Here is a 27,943-nt window from a genome sequence, read left to right as displayed (position 1 = left end):
CTATAAACAGTCTGTGACAGTATGCATGGTATTGTTCTAGGACACTATGACAAGTGTGTGATGAATGTTAATACACTATAAGTAGTCTGTGACAGTATACATGTTCTAGGACACTATGACAAGTGTGTGATGAATGTTGATACACTATAAGTAGTCTGTGACAGTATACATGTTCTAGGACACTATGACAAGTGTGTGATGAATGTTGATACACTATAAGTAGTCTGTGACAGTATACATGTTCTAGGACACTATGACAAGTGTGTGATGAATGTTGATACACTATAAGTAGTCTGTGACAGTATAATGATATTGTTCTAGGACACTATGACAAGTGTGTGATGAAGCTAACAGAGAAGAACAAGGACAACATGTCTCAAGTTGTAGGCAGTATTTTCTCCCACATCGCCATCAGCAACAAGAACAACCTGGTCATCATGCTCATCGTAAGAGAACCATCATTATTTCATTAGGAAATAACTTTTTACTTTCTTTATCTTTGTGGATAATAAATTGATTTTAAAAAGTCCTTTAAGCTGAGAATTATAACATGATTACCAGCATACTGACATGTTTAATCTTAATCCAAAATTTATTTGCAGTGACACTGAAAATATGAACAAAAATATTTACATGAAGACCCTGAAATAGTACTTGGGAAGTGAGATCTGTGTTGTTAAGGAAGAGTAAGTGTCCTCTTGTGTGCTTTTATAATATGAATATTTACCTCATTTATGATTTAACATAGGATCGTCTGTGTGGAAAAGAACCTGGATTGACCGAAGAGCTGACCAATATCCTCACAGAACTGACCACTCTTAATCAAACAAACAATGCCAAAGTGGCCCTCAGGGCACGACAGGTAAGAGATAGACACAACAGGTAAGGGACAGACATGACAGGTAAGGGACAGACACAACAGGTAAGGGACAGACACAACAGGTAAGGAATAGACATGACAGGTAAGGGACAGACACAACAGGTAAGGGACAGACACAACAGGTAAGAGACAGACATGACAGGTAAGGGACAGACACAACAGGTAAGGGACACACACAACAGGTAAGGAATAAACACAACAGGTAAGGAATAAACACAACAGGTAAGGGACAGACATGACAGGTAAGGGACAGACACAATAGGTAAGGGACAGACATGACAGGTAAGGGACAGACACAACAGGTAAGGGACAGACACAACAGGTAAGGAATAGCCACAACAGGGACAGACACAACAAGTAAGGGACAGACACAACAGGTAAGGGACAGACACAACAGGTAAGGAAAAGACATGACAGGTAAGAAACTGGCATGACGGGAAATTGATAAACATGACAGGTAAGGTATGGACGTGATAGGTAAGTGGATGGATGTGACAGGTAAGGTATGGACGTGACAGGAAAGGGGATGGACACAACAGGTAAGGGGATGGACACAACAGGTAAGGAATAGACATGACAGGTAAGGTATGGACGTGACAGATAAGGGGATGGACACAACAGGTAAGGAATAGACATGACAGGTAAGAAATTGACATGACGGGTAATGGATAAACATGACAGGTAAGGGATGGATATGACAGGAAAAGGTATGGCCACAACAGGTTAGGGATTGAAACGACTAGTAAGAGATGGACATGACAGGTAAAGGGATAGACACAGCAGGTAAAGGGATGGACACAACAGGTAAAGGGATGGACACAGCAGGTAAAGGGATGGACACAACAGGTAAGGGGATGGACACAACAGGTAAGGGAATGGAGACAACATGTAAGGGGATGGACACAACAGGTAAGGGATGGACACAACAGGTAAGGGATAGACATGTAAAGTAATGGATAGACACGAAAGATAAGAAATAAAAATAACCTGTAAGGGGATGAACATGACAAGTAAGGTAAGAACTGACCTTTACATATGTTCAAGATCACAGTGGTCAGATTTGTTGAAAAAATTTAGATGACTTCATCTCATGAACTAAAAGGGTCAGAGGCATGATATATGGCTGGTATGTTCCTAGGACGAAGCCAGACAAAGTTTAGGAAAATAAGTGACCTTGACCTCTATTCTTTTTAACCTTAAAACCACTTCATCTAATGAAATAAAAGGCCTAGAAGCATGATATTTGACTGGGATATATATACCAGATGAGTGCTGCTGGCCCAATTGGCCTCTTGTTCAAATTTTGTATGTTGGAGGTGTTTGAATTTCTATTGTAAAGAGTACCTTAGCCAAATTACTTTGATTTCTTTTCATCTTACAAAGGTGTTGATAGCGGCTCACCAACCTCCATACGAACTAAGACATAATCAAATGGAGTCCATCTTTCTGTCTGCCATTGACATGTATGGCTCTGAATTCTGTCCAGAAAACCTTCAGGTAAGACACCATCTTACACAAGTGGTCTTTTAATTACTCCAAATTAGTTGTCGCTGATTTGCTTCAAAGAACTCTCTCAATGATGTATCAGTTCTTTTCCTCTTTTGTTTGATTCAGGTAACTCTTAAAAATGCCAAGATTTTTCTCTCTTACTTTTTCTGAAATTAAAACATGAACAATATTTTCTTCCAGAAGTCGAGAGGAGAAATATTGTTTTGCTGAGAATTGATATTTGATTATTTCGTGTTACAGAAATTGATCTACTCTGAGACAGCCATTAATGATATCCTGCAGGAGTTTTTCTGGCACTGTAATACTCTTGTACAGATGGCAGCACTAGAGGTAAGTTGTACAAATGGCAGCACTGGAGGTAAGGTGTCTTTACATGCTTCAGGTATTTTCTTAAAATCACATGAGAGAAAACACTTGCAACAAGTTTTAGGTACATAAAAATGGATGCAACAGTGAAAATGTCTATTGGCAGAGTGTCCATTGTGATGTCTGTTATAAAATATTATACTGTTGTCAGGTGTACATCAGAAGAGCTTACATAGCTTATGAGGTGAACTGCCTGCGACACTGCCAAATGGATTCAGACCTGTGTGTAGTCGAGTTTAAGTTCCTTCTACCCAGATCCCATCCCAACAGGTGAGAGTCACTTTCGTATCATCTGTAGATAACATCATCATCATTATCATATGTATATATTTGCATCTATGTCTTCTCAGGCTGTCTCTTGCAGAACTGTCTTCACATATTGCACAAATAGTTAATGTGATTGAATGAAAACATAGAAATAAGATGAGTACTTAAAGACATTACTTTTTCCAAAGTTTGATAAATTTGATTCTCTCTTTTGAGAACTTTGACCATGATCTTATAGTATATCTGAAACAAGATCCTGTCACAGTCAGCATTGGTATCTGACACAAGACCTTGTCACTGTCAGTATTTTTATGTGACAGAGTTTCCTGTCACAATCACAATCAGTATTGTTACGTGACAGGAGACACTGACACTGTCAGTATTATGTGACGGGAGACCCTGTCACAATCAGTATTGTTATGTGACGGGAGACCCTGTCACAATCAGTATTGTTACGTGACATGAGACCCTGACACTGTCAGTATTATGTGACGGGAGACCCTGTCACAGTCAGCATTGTTATGTGACAGGAGACCCTGACACTGTCAGTATTATGTGACGGGAGACCCTGTCACAGTCAGCATTGTCATGTGACAGGAGACCCTGACACTGTCAGTACTATGTGACGGGAGACCCTGTCACAGTCAGCATTGTCATGTGACAGGAGACCCTGACACTGTCAGTACTATGTGACGGGAGACCCTGTCACAGTCAGCATTGTTATGTGACAGGAGACCCTGACACTGTCAGTACTATGTGACGGGAGACCCTGTCACAGTCAGCATTGTTATGTGACAGGAGACCCTGACACTGTCAGTACTATGTGACGGGAGACCCTGTCACAGTCAGCATTGTTATGTGACAGGAGACCCTGACACTGTCAGTACTATGTGACGGGAGACCCTGTCACAGTCAGCATTGTTATGTGACAGGAGACCCTGACACTGTCAGTACTATGTGACGGGAGACCCTGTCACAGTCAGCATTGTTATGTGACAGGAGACAAATGTAACACCTGTATGGATATGTGTTTATATGAAGTTTAGCCACTGTGTGTTATTTCTACTCTATTGTAGCATGCCTAATAATGTATAGCCAGGAGTGTTCTTGTTGGTTTAAAATTTTCAAAATTTCTGCTCTTGTTGATTAAACTTATTAATACATATATAAACCTGAGGCTATTGAAATATTTTCTAATGAGTTTATATTTTTTTCTACCAGGTACTCTCTCATGAACTAATTTCACTGTTTCAGTACCTTACTGTGGTTAGATAAAACAATGACATCTGTCAAATTAGTGGACGATGATATTATTTTTGTAGAAGTAGTATTAGAATTTTGTAACAGAATTATATTATATAATGTTTGACAACACGCAGAAGTATCAACCACATGAAACTGTCCGGCTGTACATTATGACACCTGTATATTATGTAGTTTTGCTTTTTATTTTGTAGACCATGTAAGGCTAGAAGTATATGTGTGAAACTTGTGTAGCTAATATAATTCAGCATGTTTTTTCCTAAATTAACGATTTGATAAATATTTACTAGATGTGAAATATAATGACGCTCTGCTAATTTGCAATTCATAATGAAACTGGTATAGCACAAAATAAAAACTTATTTTCTTCTTTTTTTGGAGGGGAGGGAAGGTGAGGTGGGGAGAGCTTAGTTTCACCTGTAGTGTTCAAATTTGTCAGGTAAAAAGTCGGATTTATTTTTGATCATTGAATGACCTGTGTAATGTAAATAAATCTTGTTTTTAGACACAATCATAATACTAATACCTTACTTGTACTGTCAAGAACAGAGCAAGTAAAATATCAAATAGTTAATTAAGTGGTTTATTGGAGGTGACAATATCAAACATCTTTGTATCACAGTGTATATATATATAAAGTAAAAGATAAAATTTCTTCATTGAATTTTTCATTACAAGTAGTTACTAACCTTCAGTCCCACTAGTATTTACTGGGAACACATGATCATGGAGACCCCACTATAGAACTTATACTTTTTTTTAATCATTTATGAAGGTAAGACTAACCATAGTTTATATTGGATAGAAACTTGTGTGTCCTGACACAGCAGATATCAATCATAGACAGTTGTGTGTCCTGACACAGCAGATATCAATCATAGACAGTTGTGTGTCCTGACACAGCAGATATCAGTCACAGACAGTTGTGTGTCCTGACACAGCAGATATCAATCATAGACAGTTGTGTGTCCTGACACAGCAGATATCAATCATAGACAGTTGTGTGTCCTGACACAGCAGATATCAATCATAGACAGTTGTGTGTCCTGGAACAGCAGATATCAGTCATAGAAACTTGTGTGTCCTGACACAGCAGATATCAATCATAAATTAGATGGAATTAGTAAGGATATTGCCTTGTTAGTATCTAACTAGTCTGTTGAGAGTGCCCAGATTATATGTTTTTATGTAGTAAGATTGATTATAAGAAAGTTGGAATCATTATTCATGGTTATTAAGTCGAGTAGTATATACCCATAAATTTGTATGCTTTCATTTCATTTCTTGTCACTTTTACAAGTTATTTCATGCACAACATTTCTCTAAACTTTTAACAATACTGTTTGATATCCTTGTCTCTCACCTAACATAAGGCATCACATTTCTGTAACATTTCCAGAAGAGACAGTGAAGTATTATTCCCAGCGCCTGTGAGCCAGGGATTTTCTGTAGATGACAGCCAGCCCAGGTGTGTTGGACTCCTATGGCATGCTTCCTATTTGTAACCTCCTTATTTCATCTCTCCTGTCATCTTCTATCTAAACCAGAGCTGCACTCTGCATCAAAACCACTGCAACTAACAGCCATTATCATATTATATTGAGGTTCAGTAGAGCTTAACATTTTCACCATAGATTGTGGAAGGTATTTTCACATATGAAAATGGATTGGTTTTTTTTTTCAGATTTGGTGTAATGGTTAAGCTAAAATAATTTGACTGAACAATGTAAACACATTTCATAACTACAGCAGGTCTGGTGCATGATATGCTTTCCTGGAACCAGCTTCAGATAGATATGGACTGCATGTCAGTGGAAGTATTATCAAAACAGCAAATCACATTGGTTGGTGGACAAACTTGTCTTTTCAAGAAGTCTTTTTACCAGCACTATGTCTTAATCATTGTGTCATGGCGGGAAACATATTCAACTAACGTATAAGTTGGGAGGGTTTCAAAGTAAAATATTTTATTTTCAAGATGGGGGGGAGGACTTCTCAATGTCCAGATTATATGTTGGTGCTAAAGGGTCTGATAAATATTTTAACTTCCTGAATCTGTCGGCCTTGACATTTCCTTGGGATAGATGTTCTATAATTTCATATCTATCACCCTTGAAATTCCTTTGCGATAGATGTTCTGTAACTTCAGATCTCTCACCCTTGACATTTCCTTGCGATAGATGTTCTGTAACTTCAGATCTGTCACCCTTGACATTTCCTTGCGATAGATGTTCTGTAACTTCAGATCTGTCACCCTTGACATTTCCTTGGGATAGATGTTCTGTAACTTCAGATCTGTCACCCTTGACATTTCCTTGGGATAGATGTTCTGTAACTTCAGATCTGTCACCCTTGACATTTCCTTGCGATAGATGTTCTGTAACTTCAGATCTGTCACCCTTGACATTTCCTTGGGATAGATGTTCTGTAACTTCAGATCTGTCACCCTTGACATTTCCTTGGGATAGATGTTCTGTAACTTCAGATCTGTCACCCTTGACATTTCCTTGGGATAGATGTTCTGTAACTTCAGATCTGTCACCCTTGACATTTCCTTGGGATAGATGTTCTGTAACTTTGAATCCATCTCCATTGCTATTCCCAGGGATAAGTGTTAGATAACTTTGAAACTCTCTTCTGTGACCAGTGTAGTAGTTCTAACCTTTGGTGTAGTCTTGAAACAGGGACTGAGATTTGAAGTTGCTGGTTTCGTTTTTTTTTTTTTTTTTTTTTTATTTTTTTTTTAAAGGGTGTTTACCTGTTTGTAGTCAAATCCACACTGACCTTACTGAATCTGCTATATTTTCATCAACTGCATGTCTTACGTTTTGGAAAATGCTTCAACCCAGTGCTTTATTTCATCAAACTTGTTTTGAGAAGCAGGTGTTGAAAAATAAAGTCTAAATTATCACTTTTGATTTATTTTGACAGCTACCTGCATTTCTTTCATTCATATAATCATAATTGCATGTGGGCAACTTCATTTGAGTTAACATTTCAATGTTAAATTATGTGTTGACTTTAATTTACTGACACAAGTATGTTGAGTTGTATGATGACTGTGAGTTACTGACAGTACCTATTGAGTAGTGTGTTGACTGTTAGTTACTGACAGTACCTATTGAGTAGTGTGTTGACTGTGAGTTACTGACAGTACCTATTGAGTTGTATGATGACTGTGAGTTACTGACAGTACCTATTGAGTTGTGTGTTGACTGTAAGTTAATGACAATATCTGGTGAGTTACTGAGAATATTTATTTTATTGTATTTACTGTGAGCTGTTGACAATATGTGTTAAGTTTTGTCTGTGAATTACTGACAAAACATGTAGAGTTGTGACTGTCAGGTGAATATTTTTTATGTACTCACAGTATGTGATGACTTTTGTATCAATGCTGACCCTGATATACTGAATGTGTTACCAGGATGATGGTGATGCGGTTCGACAGTTCAGATAAAGTGTCCGAGTTGGCCGAGTCGGAATCCTCCGCCCACATCGACCAGCTAGAAGAGCTACCCATGTGTCAGAGGATGGGTATTATTGCCTCATTCTCATCCTTTGAAGATTTTGTCAAGAGTTTTGAGTCTCTAATGGATCGATTCACCAATGAACTTGAGTCGCCACCTGATAGTCCCAAACTTCTAGAAAGAAGTGTATCTGTACAGGAGGACACAATATCTTTACAGGTAAGATATACCTAAGGATTGATTTAAATCAATATACCTAGGTAAAGCTTTGTTTTTTTTTCTAAAAATATCATGTAGAGCTCTTATTTTCCCTGTGATATTGAGAAAGTGTAATGTGAATTTCTGTTTATATATAGCAAGTATTACAATATGTTTTGAGCATTAAGTTGAGTTGGTAATATCCCACCCACATCTGGTGTAGTTTTACTAGAAATACCAAAAACTATTATTGTCTTGTAATAAACCTATCTTCCTTCTTTGAGTCACTTAAGCCCACAGGCTTTAATTATAGGATAGGTACAATATATATAAGTATAGTGTGTGGCTTGTGTTTCCAGAGTGCTGTGTCTGATGCTGATGAACCCATCCACATCATTAATGTAGCCATAAAGATGGAGACAAAGATTGATGATAGCAAGTTGGCTGAAATGTTCCAGACATTTTGTAAAGAACAGGTGAGTTCAGTGTCAGTTATGAAATAACATTATAGTGTATCAAAGAACTCTACAGAAAACCTTTACATTGAAAACTCTGTAATAATCCGGTGTCTGAGGATGTAAAAAGATGTCCGCATATGAGTCGCTTAAAAATCAGTTTTGTAGCTGTTATGAATGGAGTTTTGTAAACTTGAATCATTTCGCTCTCCTTGGTACACGCATTCTTGAATTTTAATCTGATACCCAGAATGATATCAGCCACCCACTTCTGTAAGTAACAATGCAGAGCTACATCTTCTGCTATAGAGTTTGCTATGAAAAAAGATCAAAGACAAAAAATGTATGTTAAAATACTGTGGAAGGCATAACTGATTATTAAAGTGAGAAATTAACACTGATAAATATATTTGGTGGTATTATCATCTATTTAAAGAAATAAAAAACTATACTGAATTACTTTTTCAGTCGTCTGTGATGTATGAGAAAGGTATCCGTAGGATCACATTCCTGGTGACATACAAGGTAAGACAGATATAGCCACCATTTTGTTTATGTACAATTGTCATTATAGTTAGATATCCCACCATGACTGTTGGAGTTGTTAATTGGTTGTTAACTGTCCAACCATTACAGTTGAGCATTCTTAATTGGTTGTTACGGTTTAACTGTCCCACCATTACTGTAGACAGTTAATTGTTAATTGGTTGTTATAGTTTAACTGTCCCACCATTACTGTAGACAGTTAATTGTTAATTGGTTGTTATAGTTTAACTGTCCCACCATTACTGTAGACAGTTAATTGTTAATTGGTTGTTATAGTTTAACTGTCCCACCATTACTGTAGACAGTTAATTGTTAATTGGTTGTTATAGTTTAACTGTCCCACCATTACTGTAGACAGTTAATTGTTAATTGGTTGTTATAGTTTAACTGTTCCACCATTACTGTAGACAGTTAATTGTTAATTGGTTGTTATAGTTTAACTGTCCCACCATTACTGTAGACAGTTAATTGTTAATTGGTTGTTATAGTTTAACTGTCCCACCATTACTGTAGACAGTTAATTGTTAATTGGTTGTTATAGTTTAACTGTCCCACCATTACTGTAGACAGTTAATTGTTAATTGGTTGTTATAGTTTAACTGTCCCACCATTACTGTAAACAGTTAATTGTTAATTGGTTGTTATAGTTTAACTGTCCCACCATTACTGTAAACAGTTAATTGTTAATTGGTTGTTATAATTTAACTGTCCCACCATTACTGTAGACAGTTAATTGTTAATTGGTTGTTATAATTTAACTGTCCCACCATTACTGTAGACAGTTAATTAGTTTACCATTCCTGCTGAGCATTCTTAGTTGGTTGCTGTTACAATTACTGTTGTTCAGGTCTCCAGTGTATGGGCTGATAATATTGAAATATTGACATGATTGTATAAAGCAAACTCTGAGATGTTGATCTGCTTTCTTGACAGAGACATTTCCCAAAGTACTTCACATACAGAGCTAAGTTTGAGGTAAGTTACAATGTTACATTATCCTTCAATATCTACATTGGTTGGTAAAGAACACCAGAACCTGATATGGATATTATAATACTTAATTTAATTCATGGCTTCTAGCAATAAGTAAATGAAAATAGTATTCATGATTTGTTGTTAAGAAGCCTCTGCTAGTATGTACAAAATAAGTTACTTTGAGAAAGGTTTTCAGGTTTTTTAAGTACAAAACACGAATTTGTGTGAAATTTTTTTTATTATGAAATCATTTGAATTTTGGTTAACAACACGTTAATTTTGTCAGTTTAAAAGAAATATTACTACATGATAATTTATGATAGACACTGATACTAAAAGCAGATTACATCATTTACCTGGTTCGTTTTAGTTTGATGAGGACAGGATCTACCGTCATTTGGAACCTGCACTGGCTTTCCAGCTGGAAATCAACCGTCTGCGGAACTTTGACCTTGAGGCTATTCCTACAGCCAATTACAAAATGCATCTCTACCTTGGAAAGGCCAAGGTACACTATATTCAGAAACCACTTTTCTATTAAATATTTCAATTCCAACTCAGTTGTAAAGTATCAATTTGTCTTGTTTAGAAAGCTGTTATTTTTCTGATTTAGCAGTGATAGGGAAAGGCTTTAAGGGCCTGTCCTTTCTGACCGGAATGTGATTCATTATATGTACTGCATAGAAATGTGATTGTGAATTAATATGTAAAAAATTCAAATTTGGAGCAAAACAAAATTTTAGTAGATTACGTGTTTGCAGAAAACTAAGATTTGATCGTATTCAAACGGGTGACTTCAAATCACTTGTTGAAGAATTTATGTTAAATAATTATGATCATATCCTTTATGTGATACGACCATAAAAGTTTGTCGTATATTAAGATTGGTTGTATCATGGGTTGTGTAGTTGTTCGAATTTGTCCTCCACAAACTTCAACATAGTGACTAATTATAGTACAAGTCTCAGTTTATACACATATCTGAGAATTATGTACTGTGTTGCATTTGTGAACATGAATCTACAAACTTGAGACCTATAGATGTCTCCTGGTACACATAATTTGATTATTTCCTTACCAGGTTGCCAAGGGTCAGGAGGTCACCGACTACCGATTCTTCGTCAGATCAATCATTAGACATTCAGATCTTGTCACCAAAGTGAGTAGGACTTGATTTACATATGTAATTTTTATTTTATTTTTTTGCTTTTGAGTAAGTTTTCAATGATAAATTATTATTTTTGTCCGTTTGTGTGGTAATGGATGAAAATATGATTCAAAAGTAATATCATAAAAGCAGAAATTTTTCTTGAAGTTCAATACTTACGCAAAAAAAAGGAAACATACAAGTTGTTGGCCAGATGATCTGTTCCACCTGATGGGAATGTTATATCATTGCTTAATGAAGTATTGTTCTAAATGTTACAGGAGGCATCGTTTGAGTACCTACAGAATGAGGCAGAAAGGACACTGTTAGAGGCCATGGACTCCTTGGAGGTGGCTTTCTCTCATCCTCTGGTAAGTAACCTGGGTTACCCACTCATCTTAAGGCCTTATGGTTGTTTGATACCTTATTCTAACATGAACATTTAAGGCTGTTCCATAACTAGGGGTCTGTAATTCATTGCTTATGACTTAATTTGAACAGATTTGGTTCACAAGAATTCATGCTTTTATCATTTAACTTGACAAGGTCAATAACTGATGACAGGGTACTAAGTTAGTTTGTAAGTGGATCCTAGCTTTGAGTATCAATTTGGTCATTATATTCTGTCTGCTACCAAAATAAATCTACCAAGAATCAGTAGTACAGGATATTATGTCTTCTATACTTTTTATACTGTATTCAATTATAAATTTTAATCTGTAAGTGTACCATTCTCATTTTATTCTGAAGTTAAGTTCTATATATCATTGTTACAGGCCAAAAGGACTGATTGTAACCATATCTTCCTCAACTTTGTACCCACCTTGACCTTGAATGAACCAGGAAAGGTGAGTGTGTGTTGGTTTTGATAAAAAAATATCTATTAGAAAAATCAATTAAATAGGAGCTATATGTATGGGAAAATGTTAATGACACTTCACTGTGGTATTAATAATTCTGGAAACATTCCCATTAAAAATGTCTGGAAACATTCCCATTAAAAATATATGGAAACGAAAAGATATGGAAACATTCCTGTTCAAAATAGATGGGAACATTCCCATTAAAAATATATGGAAACATTACCATTAAAAATGTATGGAAACATTCCCATTAAAAAAAGATGGAAACATTCCCATTGAAAATATATGGAAACATTCCCATTAAAAATAAATGAAACATTTCCATTAAAAATAGATGGAAACATTCCCATTAAAAATATATGGAAACATTCCCATTAAAAATATATGGAAACATTCCCATTAAAAATATATGGAAACATTCCCATTAAAAATATATGGAAACATTCCCATTAAAAATATTTGGAAACATTCCCATTAAAAATATATGGAAACATTCACGTGGAAATTGGATTAGACTTTAGTTCCTTGTTCTAAGAGATGATTATATAATTAATTGGAAAGTGAAAGTGACATGACATTGATGCCTGTAATTGTACCCTTAGCTGGAAGAGACAGTGCGGAGTATGGTGATGAGATACGGAAACAGACTGTGGAGTATCCGTGTGCTCAGTGCTGAACTTAAGTTCACCATCAGGTAAGCCAATGTTTATATTAAGAATAGAAAGGATAGGTTGTAATAGATGATGTCTGAGTATACATTCTTATTTCATCCTCTATATTGTTATCAAACATGGAAGTTTAAGGAAGATTTAATCAAATTTATTACAATATCTAATATTCTGTTTGTATTGAAAACTATTCCATTTATCAACATGTAACAGGAAAGGCAGACATTAAGCGTTTATCTTGTCTGTTAAGGGGAATAAGATTTGTGAGAATTGAGACACAGTGTGTTGATACATATTTTTTTGCTACTTTGCTACAATAATTAACATGATTGATATGAACAGAAATGGCTTGACCGGTGCAGTTGACCCTATCCGACTGTTTCTGACCAATGAGAGTGGCTACTACCTGGATATGAGTCTATACAAGGAAGCTACAGATGCAACCTCAGGACAGGTAACAAACTCTGCAAGGAAACCTGTTAGTTAAAGCTGTTGATTCACATGTACTGTAATGTTTATGTGAATAGATAGATAAACAATGGAATAGTGTTGGTGAAGTCTAATATAGTGATTAAATATTTTACTGAGGTCCTGTTAAAGTATTAATGATTCATTTTTTGTACAGGTGATGTTTGAAGCCTACGGGCCAAAGCAGGGAGCCCTCCACGGCCTCTTAATCAGCACTCCTTACGTCACCAAAGACCATTTACAACTTAAACGCTTCCAAGCTCAGTCAAGTGGAACCACCTATGTGTACGACTTCCCAGCAATGTTCAAACAGGTATACACAAAAAAAGTATTGAATATCACTTACTCTCACAAAACTCTCTATGAGTTCCTAGAGAAAGAAACTTAGTTTCCATTTATCAATTTTACCAGCTGGACTAAGTTTATGAAATAATGAATCTAATACATCTTGTTTTGCCTGACTCTCCTTGACTGAACGTTTTGTTATATTTCTCGACTCTCCTTGACTGAACCTTTCATTATATTTCTCGACTCTCCTTGACTGAACCTTTTGTTATATTTCTGGACTCTCCTTGACTGAACCTTTTGTTATATTTCTCGACTCTCCTTGACTGAACCTTTCATTATATTTCTCGACTCTCCTTGACTGAACCTTTTGTTATATTTCTTGACTCTCCTTGACTGAACCTTTTGTTATATTTCTTGACTCTCCTTGACTGAACCTTTTGTTATAGTCCTTGACTCTCCTTGACTGAACCTTTTGTTATATTTCTGGACTCTCCTTGACTGAACCTTTTGTTATATTTCTTGACTCTCCTTGACTGAACCTTTTGTTATATTTCTGGACTCTCCTTGACTGAACCTTTTGTTATATTTCTCGACTCTCCTTGACTGAACCTTTCATGGCCTGTGTAAATATTTGCAGATTCTCTCTGAATTCTGCCTGAAGTGTTTATGGTCAATAATGAAAACTAAAAGGTTGTCTATATCAAATTATATTAAATAACTTCAGAGTAATTTAAATGTTTAATGTATAAGATAATGTCACATTCTTTATGGACACATCTGTGTGTGTTTTAGGTAATTAAAGCAAATTAAATATTTCTTGTAAAAGATAATGTAATTTTCTGTGTGTTTGATTCAGGTGATGACTTCAGTGTGGAAGGACTATGTGACTCAATACAAACTGGAGGAGACCGACATTCCATCTGAAGTCTTCTCCAGTAAAGAACTTGTACTAGACAATCAGGATCGACTATGTGTCCAAAACAGATTGCCTGGTGAAAATGAGGTATGCACAATATACAGACAGTCTTAAACATAGAATCCACTTTGTGACTGACTGACTGCAACACACTTTGATATCAGTAAATGATTCAAGATTTATCTATTTTTGACCTCAAATGTCAAACTTACTGAGCTTACAAGGAAGACTACAACAAGTTGTATTGATTTTGAATTATTTGAACATTTTGAATTATTTGAACATTTTGAAGTATTTGAAATATTTGAGGATTTTGAATTTGGATTGTTTTGTCCAGATGAATTGTTATATAAGGACTTGTGAGCACTTGTTTATATTATTAAAACATTTTTATTGTGATACTTGGGTATATATTCCATGATTGACAAAAATGTCCCACTGGTTTTGAAAGACATCTTTATAACAAGTTGGCATTCCTGTTCACATTCTGAATGATAGACTTCTTTGTAAAATAGAAGTGCATCATTTAAAATTCTCATTTCTTCCATTTATTATCACAAGTGTTATAATATTTACCTTCGTCCAATATTTCATATATCTGGTACAGCGTCTCAAAATATCCAAACTGAACAAGAGCCATGGAAATGTACAGGTAGATATATTGTGGGCGGTAGAAGAGAAAATTTTAATCTACTTTGTACAACATGTTCTGATTGGGAGACAACTATGTGGGAAAAGTAGTTTCTTAAAAGTGATCTATTTATTTAAATGTCACTGGTCAGTATGGTCCATGTAAACCTGTGATTTGTTAGGCAGGAGTTTAACTGCACATTCTCCAGCAGTTATAGATCATTTTTATTATGTTGATAATCCTTCTGATCAGCAATACATAGTGAGACTGGTGGCTTTGTGTGGGGACATTTTACCCAACCAAACCAACACTTTGTATGATCTGTGATCTGTATGACATAGTCATAATATTCCAGTGAATTCAAGCATTGTTGGCCGCACCATTCAGAAATTAAAGTTTTTGGGTCACGACTTGAGAAATTACCGCATTACCCACAAGGGACATAATTATGAATATTATCTTTCTGTATAAAGAAATGCAAAATATTGTAAACTTCATCTTCTCATGATCTTATCAAAGAACTGTTGTAATCAATTCTAGTGAAAAGTTAACTCATTTTCTTTTATAGTAACGACAGCTGTAGTTACCCAAATAGAACATATGAAATTGATTAGTGTATTTAGAAATTAAGTCAATTTTATGATTGATTTCATCTTTTATAAACAATCTGCATGTCATTCTGTATTTCTACTACTTTCTACTTTAATGTGGCACATCTTGGGTACCGGCATATATCATCAAAAGTTAAGTGATATCTTTATCAGAAGTAAAGAATTACCAGAATCACTGCTTCATCTATAGCTGTATATAAAATCATCAGAATTGAGTGCAGTAACTAGAATTTATTGTTTTAAATTTTTAATGTTATTTAACAACGTAACATATTGTGCTTAACGTAAGTACTTGATAATCGTTTTTTGTTCTCCGTGTCATCTTAAGTTATCAGAAAATTAATTTTACAGTAGAAGTTGTGATTCTCGAAAGGTTTATAATCTTTTTCTGAGAATGGAATAAAACTGGAAAATATCTACCTTGAAAAGAAGTTTAACAAAGAGAAAAAATAGTCCATTTTATGACTCCTGCAAAAAAAAAAATTACAACAAGACTTTTGTAAAACCATGAAAATTTCAGCCTTTTGAAACAGAAAAAAAAACAACTGCTTTACTTATGTGATCTTGAAGTGTATTTGTACTAAATCTAATCTTTTGCTGATGGTACGTACCTTGCTTTTTATAGGCAGTTTGTCTTTTGCTACATATAATTGATTATAAATTTGATATAAAACAGATTGGCATGGTGGCATGGCAAGTAACGCTGAAAACTCCAGAGTACCCCGGTGGACGAGACATTATCGTCATTGCTAATGACATCACACATAGGATTGGCTCATTTGGACCTAAGGAAGACCTTCTGTTCAAGGTATTAATACACACACATAACATTACAATATACAGACTTTACTCAAACTCAACACAAAACTTTGTGTTATAAAACAGCCAACAGGGAACTTGTCTATCTTAGTGATTGTCTGCATATGAACGTTCACTTTAAATAGAAGGGCGTTGATATTTAAGGCAATATATTGAATTGTCTTTTTGTCGTAATTTATTTGTTGTACTTTTTAATAGTTGTATAATTGATGATATTAAAGTAGGATTATACAATGAATCTTTAACCATTTATGATACAGAGGTCATCAGAGTTGGCAAGGACAAAGGGCATTCCTCGCATATACATCTCTGCTAACAGTGGGGCCAGGATAGGGCTAAGCGAGGAACTCAAGCATCTGTTTAGAGTGGCCTGGCATGACAATGACGACCCAGACAAGGTAGGGGAGATAACTTATACCTGACAATGTAAGGATACACAAGGACAAAATATTTTTGAAGGTTGAATACTAACAGTAATTTGATTGATTTGACCTGTTTAGATAGATTCTGTATCAACAGTAAAATGAAAGTAAAATTTGATTGACAAGGGAAAAAATAAAAACAAAATGAAGTTAGATCTTTTGTCAGCTGAGAAATATGTGAAATTATAGTGAAAATTATTTCAAATGTGTATCTATCTGGAAATACCAAACGAGAATGAATTTTAATAGTGTTAACCATATTGCTTATTTATTCATTACATAATCTATACTATTACAGGGCTTTAAGTATCTGTATCTGGCTCCTGATGACTTTAAGAAGGTGAGCGCCGTGAATGCTGTCCGGGCCGAACTGATCGAGGATGAGGGTGAATCTCGCTATAAAATCACAGACATCATCGGTAAGTTTTACAGACATAGTAGTGTAAGGAACCATAGAAAAATATCTTAAGGTAAATGTACTTTGTATTTACTACAATACTATGATTGGTAAGTTTTACAGACATAGTACTGTAAGGAACCATAGAAAAATATCTAAGGTAAATGTACTGTGTATTTATTACAATATTATGATATGATTGGTAAGTTTTCTGTCATCTACATCAATATATTCAAATCTGTCAGTTATGGACCTCTTATTGATGTAAGATACCAAAATTCTTGTAGGAAACAAGTAAGGCTTTGATGAGTGGTGCAATGTACATTTTCTATAAAGTCAGGTAGGCTATCTTAAAAGGATATAATTCCTTTGTAGGAAAAGAGGAGGGCCTTGGAGTAGAGAACCTTAGGGGCTCAGGAATGATTGCTGGAGAAACATCTGCTGCCTATGAGGAAATACCCACTATGAGTTTGGTAAGGTAGACGCTACATCATCATGTATCAGTTTGGATGTCATTTATGTTTTCATAACTTGTTATAAGAAAAACACATAGTTGCAATACATTTAATGATAGTGACAATCTTTTCAGGAAATAAGTGATATAGATTAGTTTATGTAATATCTGTCAGGTTTATGTGTAACCTGTTCTGTGGGGCTATAGATCTATAGATTCTGGATTCTAGTATTCAGTGATTCAGGTGTGTGGTGATTGATGTGCCTATTTGTGTTTATATGAAGGTTTTAGTTTTTGTGGGACTATACATATGGTATTTATTTATTTCGGTTTTTTTTGGTACCAGGTAACCTGCAGGGCTATAGGTATTGGTGCCTACCTAGTAAGACTAGGACAGAGGACTATACAAGTAGAAAACTCACACATTATCCTTACAGGAGCAGGAGCTCTCAACAAGGTAAGGTGAATTTAGAGAGGAACATTTGATAAGGTGAAATTTGGTTTCCAGCATGGTGATCTGTAAACATACAGAAATGTCAGCAAAGAAAAGTAGAACATATTTGTCCTGCACTAAGCCTGGGGTCAACACATACAATGTAGCAATTTCTTACTCAGAGACTAGGGTGAAATGACAAACTTTTTCCACAGAGACTAAGGTGAAATGACAAACTTTTTCCACAGAGACAAGGGTGAAATGACAAACTTCTTCCTAAGAGACTAGGGTGAAATGACTGGGTTTTTATTACTTCTGAACTGCAGTATATATAGTCAGGCATATTACCAGAAATGGGCTAATTGCAGGACAGTGTGACAGATTCCTTTCCTGTTACATTATGAAATTGAACACCTTTTGTAATAAAAGCTGAAATCTTGCAATAGTGTACAAGGGATATAGCTATGTGAGCCCATTCTTACTTTGTTTTTATATTTTACAGGTCCTTGGTCGAGAGGTGTACACTAGTAACAATCAGTTGGGTGGAATACAGATAATGCACAGTAATGGTGTGTCACATGAAGTGGTGAGCGACGACTTTGAAGGTACCAACAAAGTATTGGAGTGGCTGTCGTATGTACCCAAGGTAAAGTCAAAGATTCTGTAATCATGGATTTTACTTATAAACCATTGTTGTATGACAAGACTTTGTTTTTATCTACGATATTATTTCTAGATTTGTGAGGAAATTCACCATGATATAGAAATTTGTGCTTTATACACCTGTTTATTTTAGAAATAATGACATTCTTTACACAGCACCGTGGGTCCCCTCTTCCTACCCTGCCTATACTGGATCCTGTGGAGCGGGATGTGGAGTTTGTACCCACCAAAGCACCATACGACCCTCGCTGGATGCTGTGTGGAAGGCCACACCCTGGTTGGTACATTTTCAATGATGCTTATTTCGTTAATTCTTTTTCAGGGAACAAGGTCACTGAATCTGGTCTTAAAGTGTAATAGAACTATATCAAGTATTTTCTGTAACATTTGATGAATTCTGATAGCTTGCTCCCTTTAGATATGTAATACAGTGTAAACTGTATAGTATCATCTATCACTGTACTGGTTGTCCTGATTTCCAGTATCAGGGAAAGTTTGTCATCTACAAGATATTAAATGATAGTAGAAACATTGTGTTGTTCTGTTGGAGACCTGGTGTAGCAACCATGGGCTTCACTTAATCATATGACGCCGGGACGCCTCCTGGTAGTAACTGATTTTTCAGTGGACAGCAGTCAGTTATTTAAATAATGTTTATTTTTGAGTAACATGTAGTCAGCTGTATAGAAATTGGTAGTTTCTGATTGTCTGACAATCAGTTGTATAGATATTTCTAATTTCTGAATGATTCAGGATCAGTTGTATATTTTTGTTATTAATTTTGAGTGTTCCTTTGTTGAAATACTGTTTGTCTCTGTAAATGGTGATGTATTTTGGAAAGACCCATGGTTAGGGCGACAATTCTGGACTTTTGTCTCAACTGAACCCTTTTTCTGTTTCAGACAAGAAGAATGTTTGGCAGAGTGGTTTCTTTGACAAGGATAGCTTCAAGGAGATCCTTCAGCCCTGGGCCCAGACTGTGGTAGTGGGCCGTGCGCGACTAGGGGGCATCCCTATAGGGGTCGTCAGCGTGGAAACTAGGACAGTAGAGGTCACCATTCCAGCTGACCCTGCCAATCTGGATTCAGAATCGAAGGTATTTCCATAACAATATACATTTATATATATATATATTACTGTGACAATCATTTGTCTTTTCATTTTTAAATTATGAAATAAATATGCTTACCACAATTACAAAAACATTATTGTATTACACAAAAATGATTGCCTGTATCTACCAGCTGGCTGTAGAGATAGGCTTTCAAATCAATAAACATATTTCTTTCTGTAGTGTGACTATTGTGTAACAAATGGTTTCTGCTACAGGTAATCCAGCAGGCTGGTCAAGTCTGGTTCCCAGACTCTGCCTATAAGACAGCTCAAGCCATCAAAGACTTCAACAGAGAGGAGCTCCCTCTGTTGGTGTTTGCCAACTGGAGAGGTTTCTCTGGGGGTATGAAAGGTGAGACAACTCCTGTCAAACTCTTTCTTCATTATCATTGATGAATTTGTTGTAACACTTTTAAAGATTGTAAACTTTTCTTGTTTAAAGTCCAACTACTAAATTCATAACAAATGTCACTTTTTTACAGACATGTATGACCAAGTGCTCAAGTTTGGTTCCTACATTGTTGACGCTCTGAGGGAATACAATCGGCCCATCTTTGTGTATATACCGCCATACGCAGAGCTGAGGGGTGGGGCTTGGGTAGTCGTTGACCCAACGATTAACCCAGTCCATATGGAAATGTTTGCTGACCAGCTTAGCCGGTAAGGACACACAGTTTTCAGAGATAATATACAGTAGTGCATTGATGTTAAATTCAGGCTCTATGAGTTCTATGATAAATGAAGTGTTCAGCCATATTGGTGTTTGGTGGTATCTCTTTATCAACTCTCAACACAAACCAGTCTTATTTCTGATTCTCTTCTTGTTCCACACCAATCACAGAGGAAAACAATAACAGTTTACAGAAGGAATAACCAGCAGTTACGTAAGCACAACAGAAATATTTTGGTACCTTTGTTTATGACTATAACATTGTGTAAATAATGTCAAGGAAATGGTAGGAGTCGTCCGAAGTTTCTTTATCTTGAAAAGGGGGAGTAATAAAAGGTAAAATAAACCACCTCATGTAAATGTTTACACAGTGGAGGAGTTCTAGAGCCTGAGGGGACAGTAGAAATCAAGTTCAGACGAAAGGACTTGATCAAGTCGATGCGACGTCTAGATCCGGGTTGTAAGAATCTTATAGAGAAGTTAAATACACCAAACCTTGGGGCAGAGGAAAAGGCATCACTGGAGAAACAGTTATCACAACATGAGGAGAAACTTGTACCTATGTACCATCAAGTGGCAATACAGTTCGCTGACCTTCACGATACGCCTGGACGCATGGAAGAAAAGAATGTCATTTCCGTATGTAGTATATTGTCTGATTTGAATATGGTTGATAATGAACCTACATCATTGACTAAGGATTTGTGAGCATCTATCCTAATCAGTTTCTCTTTGTATGCTCTTCTTTGATGGAATGTAATTGTATTGTATACACTTTGCTTAAGTTTAACAAAATGAAAAAAAGTTTTAGTGAAAAAGCTTTTTCCTCCCAATTTGTACTGTCATCTGCCTCATATGTTCATTTCTTTTTCTTAATTAAAGTCAATATCTGTAGGATATACTGGACAAGTTTCATTTTTTTAGGCCACCATTAAGTGGAAGCGAAGTCGTGAGTTCATGTATTGGAGACTTAAGCGCCGTTTGCTGGAGTGTGAACTCAAACGGAAGATGCATTCCTTCACTTCGAACCTGAGTGAGGGACAGCTCAACTCCAGCCTCAGTCGCTGGTTTGTAGAGGACCAAGGAACAGTCAATGTAAGTCATATTCAGGACGTTGTTTAGCAGTTAAAATTAAGCATGAATTTTCTGCATTAATGAAGCTTCTAGTCAACAGTTGTAAGTTAAGAAGTAATACACATATCAGTAAATCTGTACTGATAATAGATCTTATTGATCATCATATGATTGTCTCTGACTGAAATATCTAGTTTCTGACTTAAGAGTCACCTTAATATAACATGCAAGATATTTGATACAGTTGCCTCCCTTGACTCCTCCTTCTTTTGTGAGTAGGCGTACCAGTGGGAAGATGACAAGTCAGTTGTTGGCTGGCTGGTAGAACAACTGGACGAGAATTCAGGTCATAATGCCGTTACAGAGAATATGCGCTGTCTTCAACGTGACCATGTCATCCATCAAGTCCACAGGTAAGATGTTTTACAAATTATCTACCTTATAAAGTTTAAAACATTTCAATATGTTATACAGTGTACAAACTATTCATCTTTATGATAATAAACAAATATTCGTAGAATTTGAAACACCTTAACATCATTGAACGTTTAAAGTTGTAATATCAGTAGATGATATTTATCAACTTTGACTTTTATACTTTACCAGCCTTATCCAGGACAATCCAGAGGTTACCATGGACTCACTCATACATATCTTGCAGCACATGTCAACTTGTCAGCGAGCTGAAATATCCCGTATCTTGGCCAACATGGAGACATGATGAAAGATTGTGTGAAATTCTTTTTTCACCTAGTCCGTAGCTTTTGCGAAATAGAACTCCTGTAGATGTGATGAGTAACGGGGTAGATACACCACCACCGAAATGAAGACATTGATAAAGTAAAGGGGATATACCAGGTGCTATCAGTGCTCCGTCCTTCACTCCATACATCAATATGTCTGGAGCTTAATCTGCCGCATACAACTGCCAAATTCTATCAGTTGATACCTGTTGCCCTGATGGCTTTGGGAATCTCATATTTCTTATCCCATGAGAGTTATGGCCCTTTGTTTACTGTGTATCAGGGTATATCTTGTTTACTGTGTCCCTTGGAACTACGAGCTTCAGTATATACGCATTTGTTTAGATGAGAGAACTACGTACTGAAGTGTAGTCACTTGACCTATTGTGATGGTAGAATAGCTGGTTGTTTGATAACAAGTTTTCTGCCTATGTGAAATTGTTACTTACAGCCAAAGGGAAGAGTGTCTATAATATTCATACTGTTTCAAGGATTAAAGTATTACAGAATTTTCTTCATGAAAATGTATCTCGAAGTGATTGGAAATTAATGTTTAAAGTGTGTATATCGCTTAAAAACACTGATTTTTTTTCATTTTCTCATTTTTTTTTTCACTTTTTCATCTATATATAAGCAGCATGGATATATAAGCCACATGCTCTACAGATGAAAAAAAAGTTTTTAACCGAAAAATACGTTGTACAGTATCAAGACCATTTAAAAAATGATATATTAATAATTGTCTTTATATGGTAACAATATTGACATTCAGTATTAATTGCCATTTTTCTGTTTGTACAACATGACTTTTGTGTGATAATTAGCCTGGTCATTTGAAAATCAAGTCTATGACAAGTTGGTATTGAATAACAAGGCAGGAATCATATTACATGTAGTAGGTTCAGTAAGCATTCCTTGTTCACATCAAAGCATTGAACAAAACAATATTCTTGTTTATAATATAAAGTGACACTATTGCCATTTGTAAGTACATTGATATTGTACTTGTGTTTTGTTTCTTTGTATATTTAGTTTGCATTACAATCTGAAGAAATCATTTACATGTAGATTCTTATATATTTATTAAAAATTTGTATTTTTGTATTTATTTGGAATTAAATCAGTTGGGAGTGCATTTTCCAAGGCTGTGATTTATGTTCAAATGTAAATTTAATCCTAAAGCTGTAGTTTCCTTCTTGTCTTCTGTGGACATTTCATGATTGTTTATTTTTCAGTGGATAACACTAAATTTGTATTTCTCCCACACTTTAGTCCTGCATTTTCACTTCTATAGAAATATCTGCCTTTATTTACCAAGTAAAACCTGATCACTTTTGCTACTTGTTCTAGAATCAGTTTTATCACATGTTGCTGCCATTGATGATGTGATGGTGTGCTGGACTCACCATTTCAACATTGGGAAAGTGTGGGAGGAATGTAAAGAACACAACTGTAATTACTCCTGTGTGTTGTAGACAGAGAAACCTCAACTTTCCTTGGATAAGATTTTATGAGGTTTGAAAAAGAAAGTTTTCCTTGGTGTTGGAGACAAGTCCAACTTGTATTAATGATAGTTATTTAAGGGTCTCATATTACTAATAGCTTTGTGATAAACTATTGATTTATTCACACAAGTTTTGTTGATTTGCTTCCTTTTGATATAATAGATATGTGTTGGGTTTGTTGTATTTGTAGTGCTGCACAATCATTTGTAAATGTTTTGTTGTTATTGGGATTTTGTGTCAAGTCAGTCGTACAATTCAATGACACTAAATGTTTACTGGTCACAAATGGTTATTGTTATACAGTGTGTATCATCATTTTATATTTCAGATACATCTTTATTTAATTTTTTTTTTTTATTTATTTTTCTTTTTTCGAACTTTGTTTATGAAAATATTTTCCTTAAAGACTAATGCTAACAACTAGCAAAGTATATATTGTTTGGGCCAGGATATATTCTATTAATTTTGAGGTTTTGTTTATTTGTAAGCATTATTCATACATATATTACATAAATTGTATTATTGTACTATTATAATTACAGTTTTACCGTAACCGTAAAGATGACAAGTTTACGGGTACTTCATTAACAGCCATGTTCAGGGGCAGTGTATCTCTAGCATGTCTGTCATATGTCTAGTTCATTGATATCCTGTTAGTACATATGTCTAGTTCATTGATATCCTGTTAGTACATATGTCGAGTTCATTGATATCCTGTTAGTACATATGTCTAGTTCATTGATATCCTGTTAGTACATATGTCTAGTTCATTGATATCCTGTTAGTACATATCACTAGTTCACTTATATCCTGTTAGTTCACTCTCTATTCAGCTATATGTATTAGATAATTTTTAATTTACATACCTTGCTTATATGTTAAAAGTTTTGATTAATTGTTCATTCAGAATCTAAAATAAGAAATCAAGTTGTCATATTACAACAAAATCTTTAATACCCGTCTGTTTCTCCATACCTGTGTCAACTCTGTAACACCAGGTCATCATGCTGTGGTATCCTTAACAATAAGTGTTGTTATATACTTACTCAGGTTTTGTTTTAATGGTTAATACATTAGTACTCATTGCTGTTTCATCTGTTGGGTTTGCTAAGCATATAGATGAAAAGTGTTTGCAACAATCATTTTGATTGGCTGTGCACGATGTTATGGCTGTGCATGATGTTATGCCTGTAGTGCTGGTATTTACAAATAATTTTTACAGCATAACAAGTTTTGGACCAAGTTTTACACCTCCTTATTTAGGTAAAACTCTGAAGAAGCTGTACAAATGCCTGGGAATTAATTGAATAATGAAGCACCAACTTTGAAAACAAATGTTAGATCCAGTTAAAGCAGCATTTCATTGTCTGATATAACATCTATATTTTACCCTATTTTACCTCCATATCTGTCTTCAGTGACATCACAATGCATATGATGCATAGCAGTCATGACATCACAATTGAAACATTGGAAACTATTATTACACATGGTTATATTCCAATAGGTGTAATGGATGTTATTACACTTATAACAGGGTAGTTATACAACAAATAATGTCACAATGACATACCGTGGCATTATATCAGTTTCGTTTTCATGAGTGAATCATTTAAATATAGTACATGTATATACTTTATTTATGTAAAGACAATTGTGAAACAAGTTATTTCATCATATATTTATCACTCATATTGTCTCGTATGGAATGGTATGATGGAACTTGTTGTGGGAGGAAATTGGATAACGCATGGAAAACCCATTTAGTCAGACAGATAACCCCATATCTTTTCACATCCGTTTTGGGGTTTAATCACGGATGTCTAGGTAAAAGGTGAGTGTGTTACATTGCACAACCTAACCTCCCTTATTTTAATCATTTTAAACATTACATCATTGTTTTCCCAAATCATCATTTCAAAATAGGTGCTACTTCTGTTCTTTTTTCTCAGCTATAATGAACAAGTAAAAAAGGCCAACTGGCCATTCTGTTATTAAGATATCAAAATAGTACAGGTCAGAGTAGACACAGAACAACATACTCATTGTCCTCTGGTATCTCATGTTTCTTGATTAAGGCAGCAACAACATTGCTTTCAGGTATGATTTACTTCTAAAATTTGGCAATATGTATATTATTTTTAGTGCGTTTATCCTCAGTTCAATATTTATAATCTTTGGCAGCTTTTCCTTATTTAACAACACAAAGCAATTCAGTATGATTGTAACAGTAAAATGGTTCAAAATGATGTTGATGACCACGGTGTACTATGTAAATAAATTAAAAGTATTTTGTTGAATTTAGTCAGTGAATTAAATTTAGAAATACAATAAATTCTATCTAAATCACACTATTAAGGAAGAAAATTCTTTCTGATGATGATGTTGAAATGAATTCTGAAAAAGGGATAGAATTCAGTGCTGTATGACATAACATGCTTCACAGTGTGGAAGGTCTACAGGAATTCATATCGGAACAGGTGACAGTTGCATAGTTTTGCTTACATGGATTTCCTTATAAAGATGACATTTGTCATGTGACATTGAGATGTAAGATATGAAGAAACGCCCTGGTATACACATACACGTGGATACATGTCTGCCATGTTGCTTAATTCACTGTCAAAGCTGTCTTTATACTACTGGTAGTTATATATATATAAATGATTGTACTTGTATCCACCTAGCCGACTACACACCACCTGATCAGATTTTGATACAGTTGTTTGTATTAGAAGTAATTTACTTTCTTTCCAGTTCATATAGAATAAGCGAGATGATGGATGTTTAATTATATAATGATAAGCATCCAGTCTGTACATTAAACAAATTCTATTTTTCTGCTATATAAGTTTGTTGTGTTATTTTTTTACAATAAATTCAAAGTTGTATTAATTCAAAGGACCAAGGTGATCAATTCGCCAAGGTTTACTATTATAACTAAGGTGGACTCAGAATTAACCAGACAGCTATATATCACAATGTGTACCATTATAACAAAGGTGGACTCAGAATTAACCAGACAGCTATATATCACAATGTGTACCATTATAACAAAGGTGGACTCAGAATTAACCAGACAGCTATATATCACACTGTGTACCATTATAACAAAGGTGGACTCAGAATTAACCAGACAGCTATATATCACACTGTGTACCATTATAACAAAGGAGGACTCAGAATTAACCAGACAGCTATATATCACACTGTGTACCATTATAACAAAGGTGGACTCAGAATTAACCAGACAGCTATATATCACACTGTGTACCATTATAACAAAGGTGGACTCAGAATCACAATGTTGCACTTAGGTACTGTCATACAAATAAACTACAAAGCTGGATAGCTATAACATGTTTTTATTGATCATTTTTATTAGTAGAATGTATTTGTCAGTTGCCTGGAACTAAACCATTTCAACCTGAATTATGAAGAATGCTGATATTCCCTGCACACACAAATACTGTGTGATATTTTCACTTTATACAAAGTGTTGGCCCTTCCTTACAAAACAATGCCCTCATCACAAGAAACATTTATTGTAGGCCTTCTTTTCATATATAAAATATGCTTATTGGTCCTTTCCAGACAGAAAAGATGCTGGTTGGTCCCTCTTCATACAGAAACAATACCTGTTGGTCCCCCTCAAGACAGAAACGTTGTTTGTAAGTCCCCCTCCAGTGATAAACTATTTGTTGGTCCCTTCCAGATAGAAACAATGCATGGGGTCCCTGTTCCAGAAAGAAACTACGTTGGTTCCCTTCCAGACAAACAATATTTGTTAGCCTCCCCTCTCCAGACAGAGACAATGTGTGTTGGTCACCTTACCACACAGAAATCCTGCCTGTTTGTTCCCTGCCGACAGAAATATTGTTGTTTGTTCCTCTTTGAGACAGAAACATTGATTGTCAGTCCTCTCCAAACAGAAAGATTGCATTGGGTCCCCCTCCACACAGAAGCATCGCTTGTTAATTCTCTCCACACAAAAACAACACTTTTTGGACCTTCCCACACAGAAATATTGCTAGTTGGTCCTCTTCCACACAACAGTATTGCTTGTTGATTCCCTCCACCAAGAAATGTTGCTAGTTGGTTCCCCTCCACACAGAAATGTTGCTAGTTG

General features: G+C 35.4%; 1 protein-coding gene across 1 annotated transcript in view; it reads left to right on the top strand.

The window, feature by feature from the left end:
• LOC132552717 (acetyl-CoA carboxylase-like) overlaps positions 1-26,635 on the top strand; it is a 50,935-nt gene extending 24,300 nt beyond the window's left edge. Inside the window, exons 21-52 of the mRNA XM_060216910.1 lie at positions 322-446; positions 749-862; positions 2,264-2,377; positions 2,630-2,719; positions 2,907-3,025; positions 5,685-5,753; positions 7,713-7,974; positions 8,313-8,429; positions 8,877-8,933; positions 9,888-9,929; positions 10,300-10,437; positions 11,011-11,088; positions 11,358-11,447; positions 11,853-11,924; positions 12,542-12,633; positions 12,950-13,061; positions 13,233-13,388; positions 14,220-14,366; positions 16,198-16,329; positions 16,601-16,738; positions 17,061-17,181; positions 17,535-17,632; positions 17,960-18,070; positions 18,549-18,692; positions 18,866-18,986; positions 19,612-19,805; positions 20,039-20,174; positions 20,305-20,482; positions 20,864-21,131; positions 21,417-21,587; positions 21,846-21,979; positions 22,173-26,635. Of these exons, the coding sequence (XP_060072893.1) occupies positions 322-446; positions 749-862; positions 2,264-2,377; positions 2,630-2,719; positions 2,907-3,025; positions 5,685-5,753; positions 7,713-7,974; positions 8,313-8,429; positions 8,877-8,933; positions 9,888-9,929; positions 10,300-10,437; positions 11,011-11,088; positions 11,358-11,447; positions 11,853-11,924; positions 12,542-12,633; positions 12,950-13,061; positions 13,233-13,388; positions 14,220-14,366; positions 16,198-16,329; positions 16,601-16,738; positions 17,061-17,181; positions 17,535-17,632; positions 17,960-18,070; positions 18,549-18,692; positions 18,866-18,986; positions 19,612-19,805; positions 20,039-20,174; positions 20,305-20,482; positions 20,864-21,131; positions 21,417-21,587; positions 21,846-21,979; positions 22,173-22,287 (4,055 nt within the window). The 3' untranslated portion in view covers positions 22,288-26,635. The remainder of the gene's footprint in view (positions 1-321; positions 447-748; positions 863-2,263; positions 2,378-2,629; positions 2,720-2,906; positions 3,026-5,684; positions 5,754-7,712; positions 7,975-8,312; positions 8,430-8,876; positions 8,934-9,887; positions 9,930-10,299; positions 10,438-11,010; positions 11,089-11,357; positions 11,448-11,852; positions 11,925-12,541; positions 12,634-12,949; positions 13,062-13,232; positions 13,389-14,219; positions 14,367-16,197; positions 16,330-16,600; positions 16,739-17,060; positions 17,182-17,534; positions 17,633-17,959; positions 18,071-18,548; positions 18,693-18,865; positions 18,987-19,611; positions 19,806-20,038; positions 20,175-20,304; positions 20,483-20,863; positions 21,132-21,416; positions 21,588-21,845; positions 21,980-22,172) is intronic.
• The last annotated feature ends 1,308 nt before the right edge of the window (positions 26,636-27,943 follow it).

This window comes from Ylistrum balloti, unplaced genomic scaffold, assembly GCF_031769215.1.
Source record: "Ylistrum balloti isolate Yb309-2 unplaced genomic scaffold, AGI_CSIRO_Ybal_v1 Utg370274, whole genome shotgun sequence".
Taxonomy (NCBI): Eukaryota; Metazoa; Mollusca; class Bivalvia; order Pectinida; family Pectinidae; genus Ylistrum; species Ylistrum balloti.
This window is presented reverse-complemented; position numbering and strand designations above follow the sequence as displayed.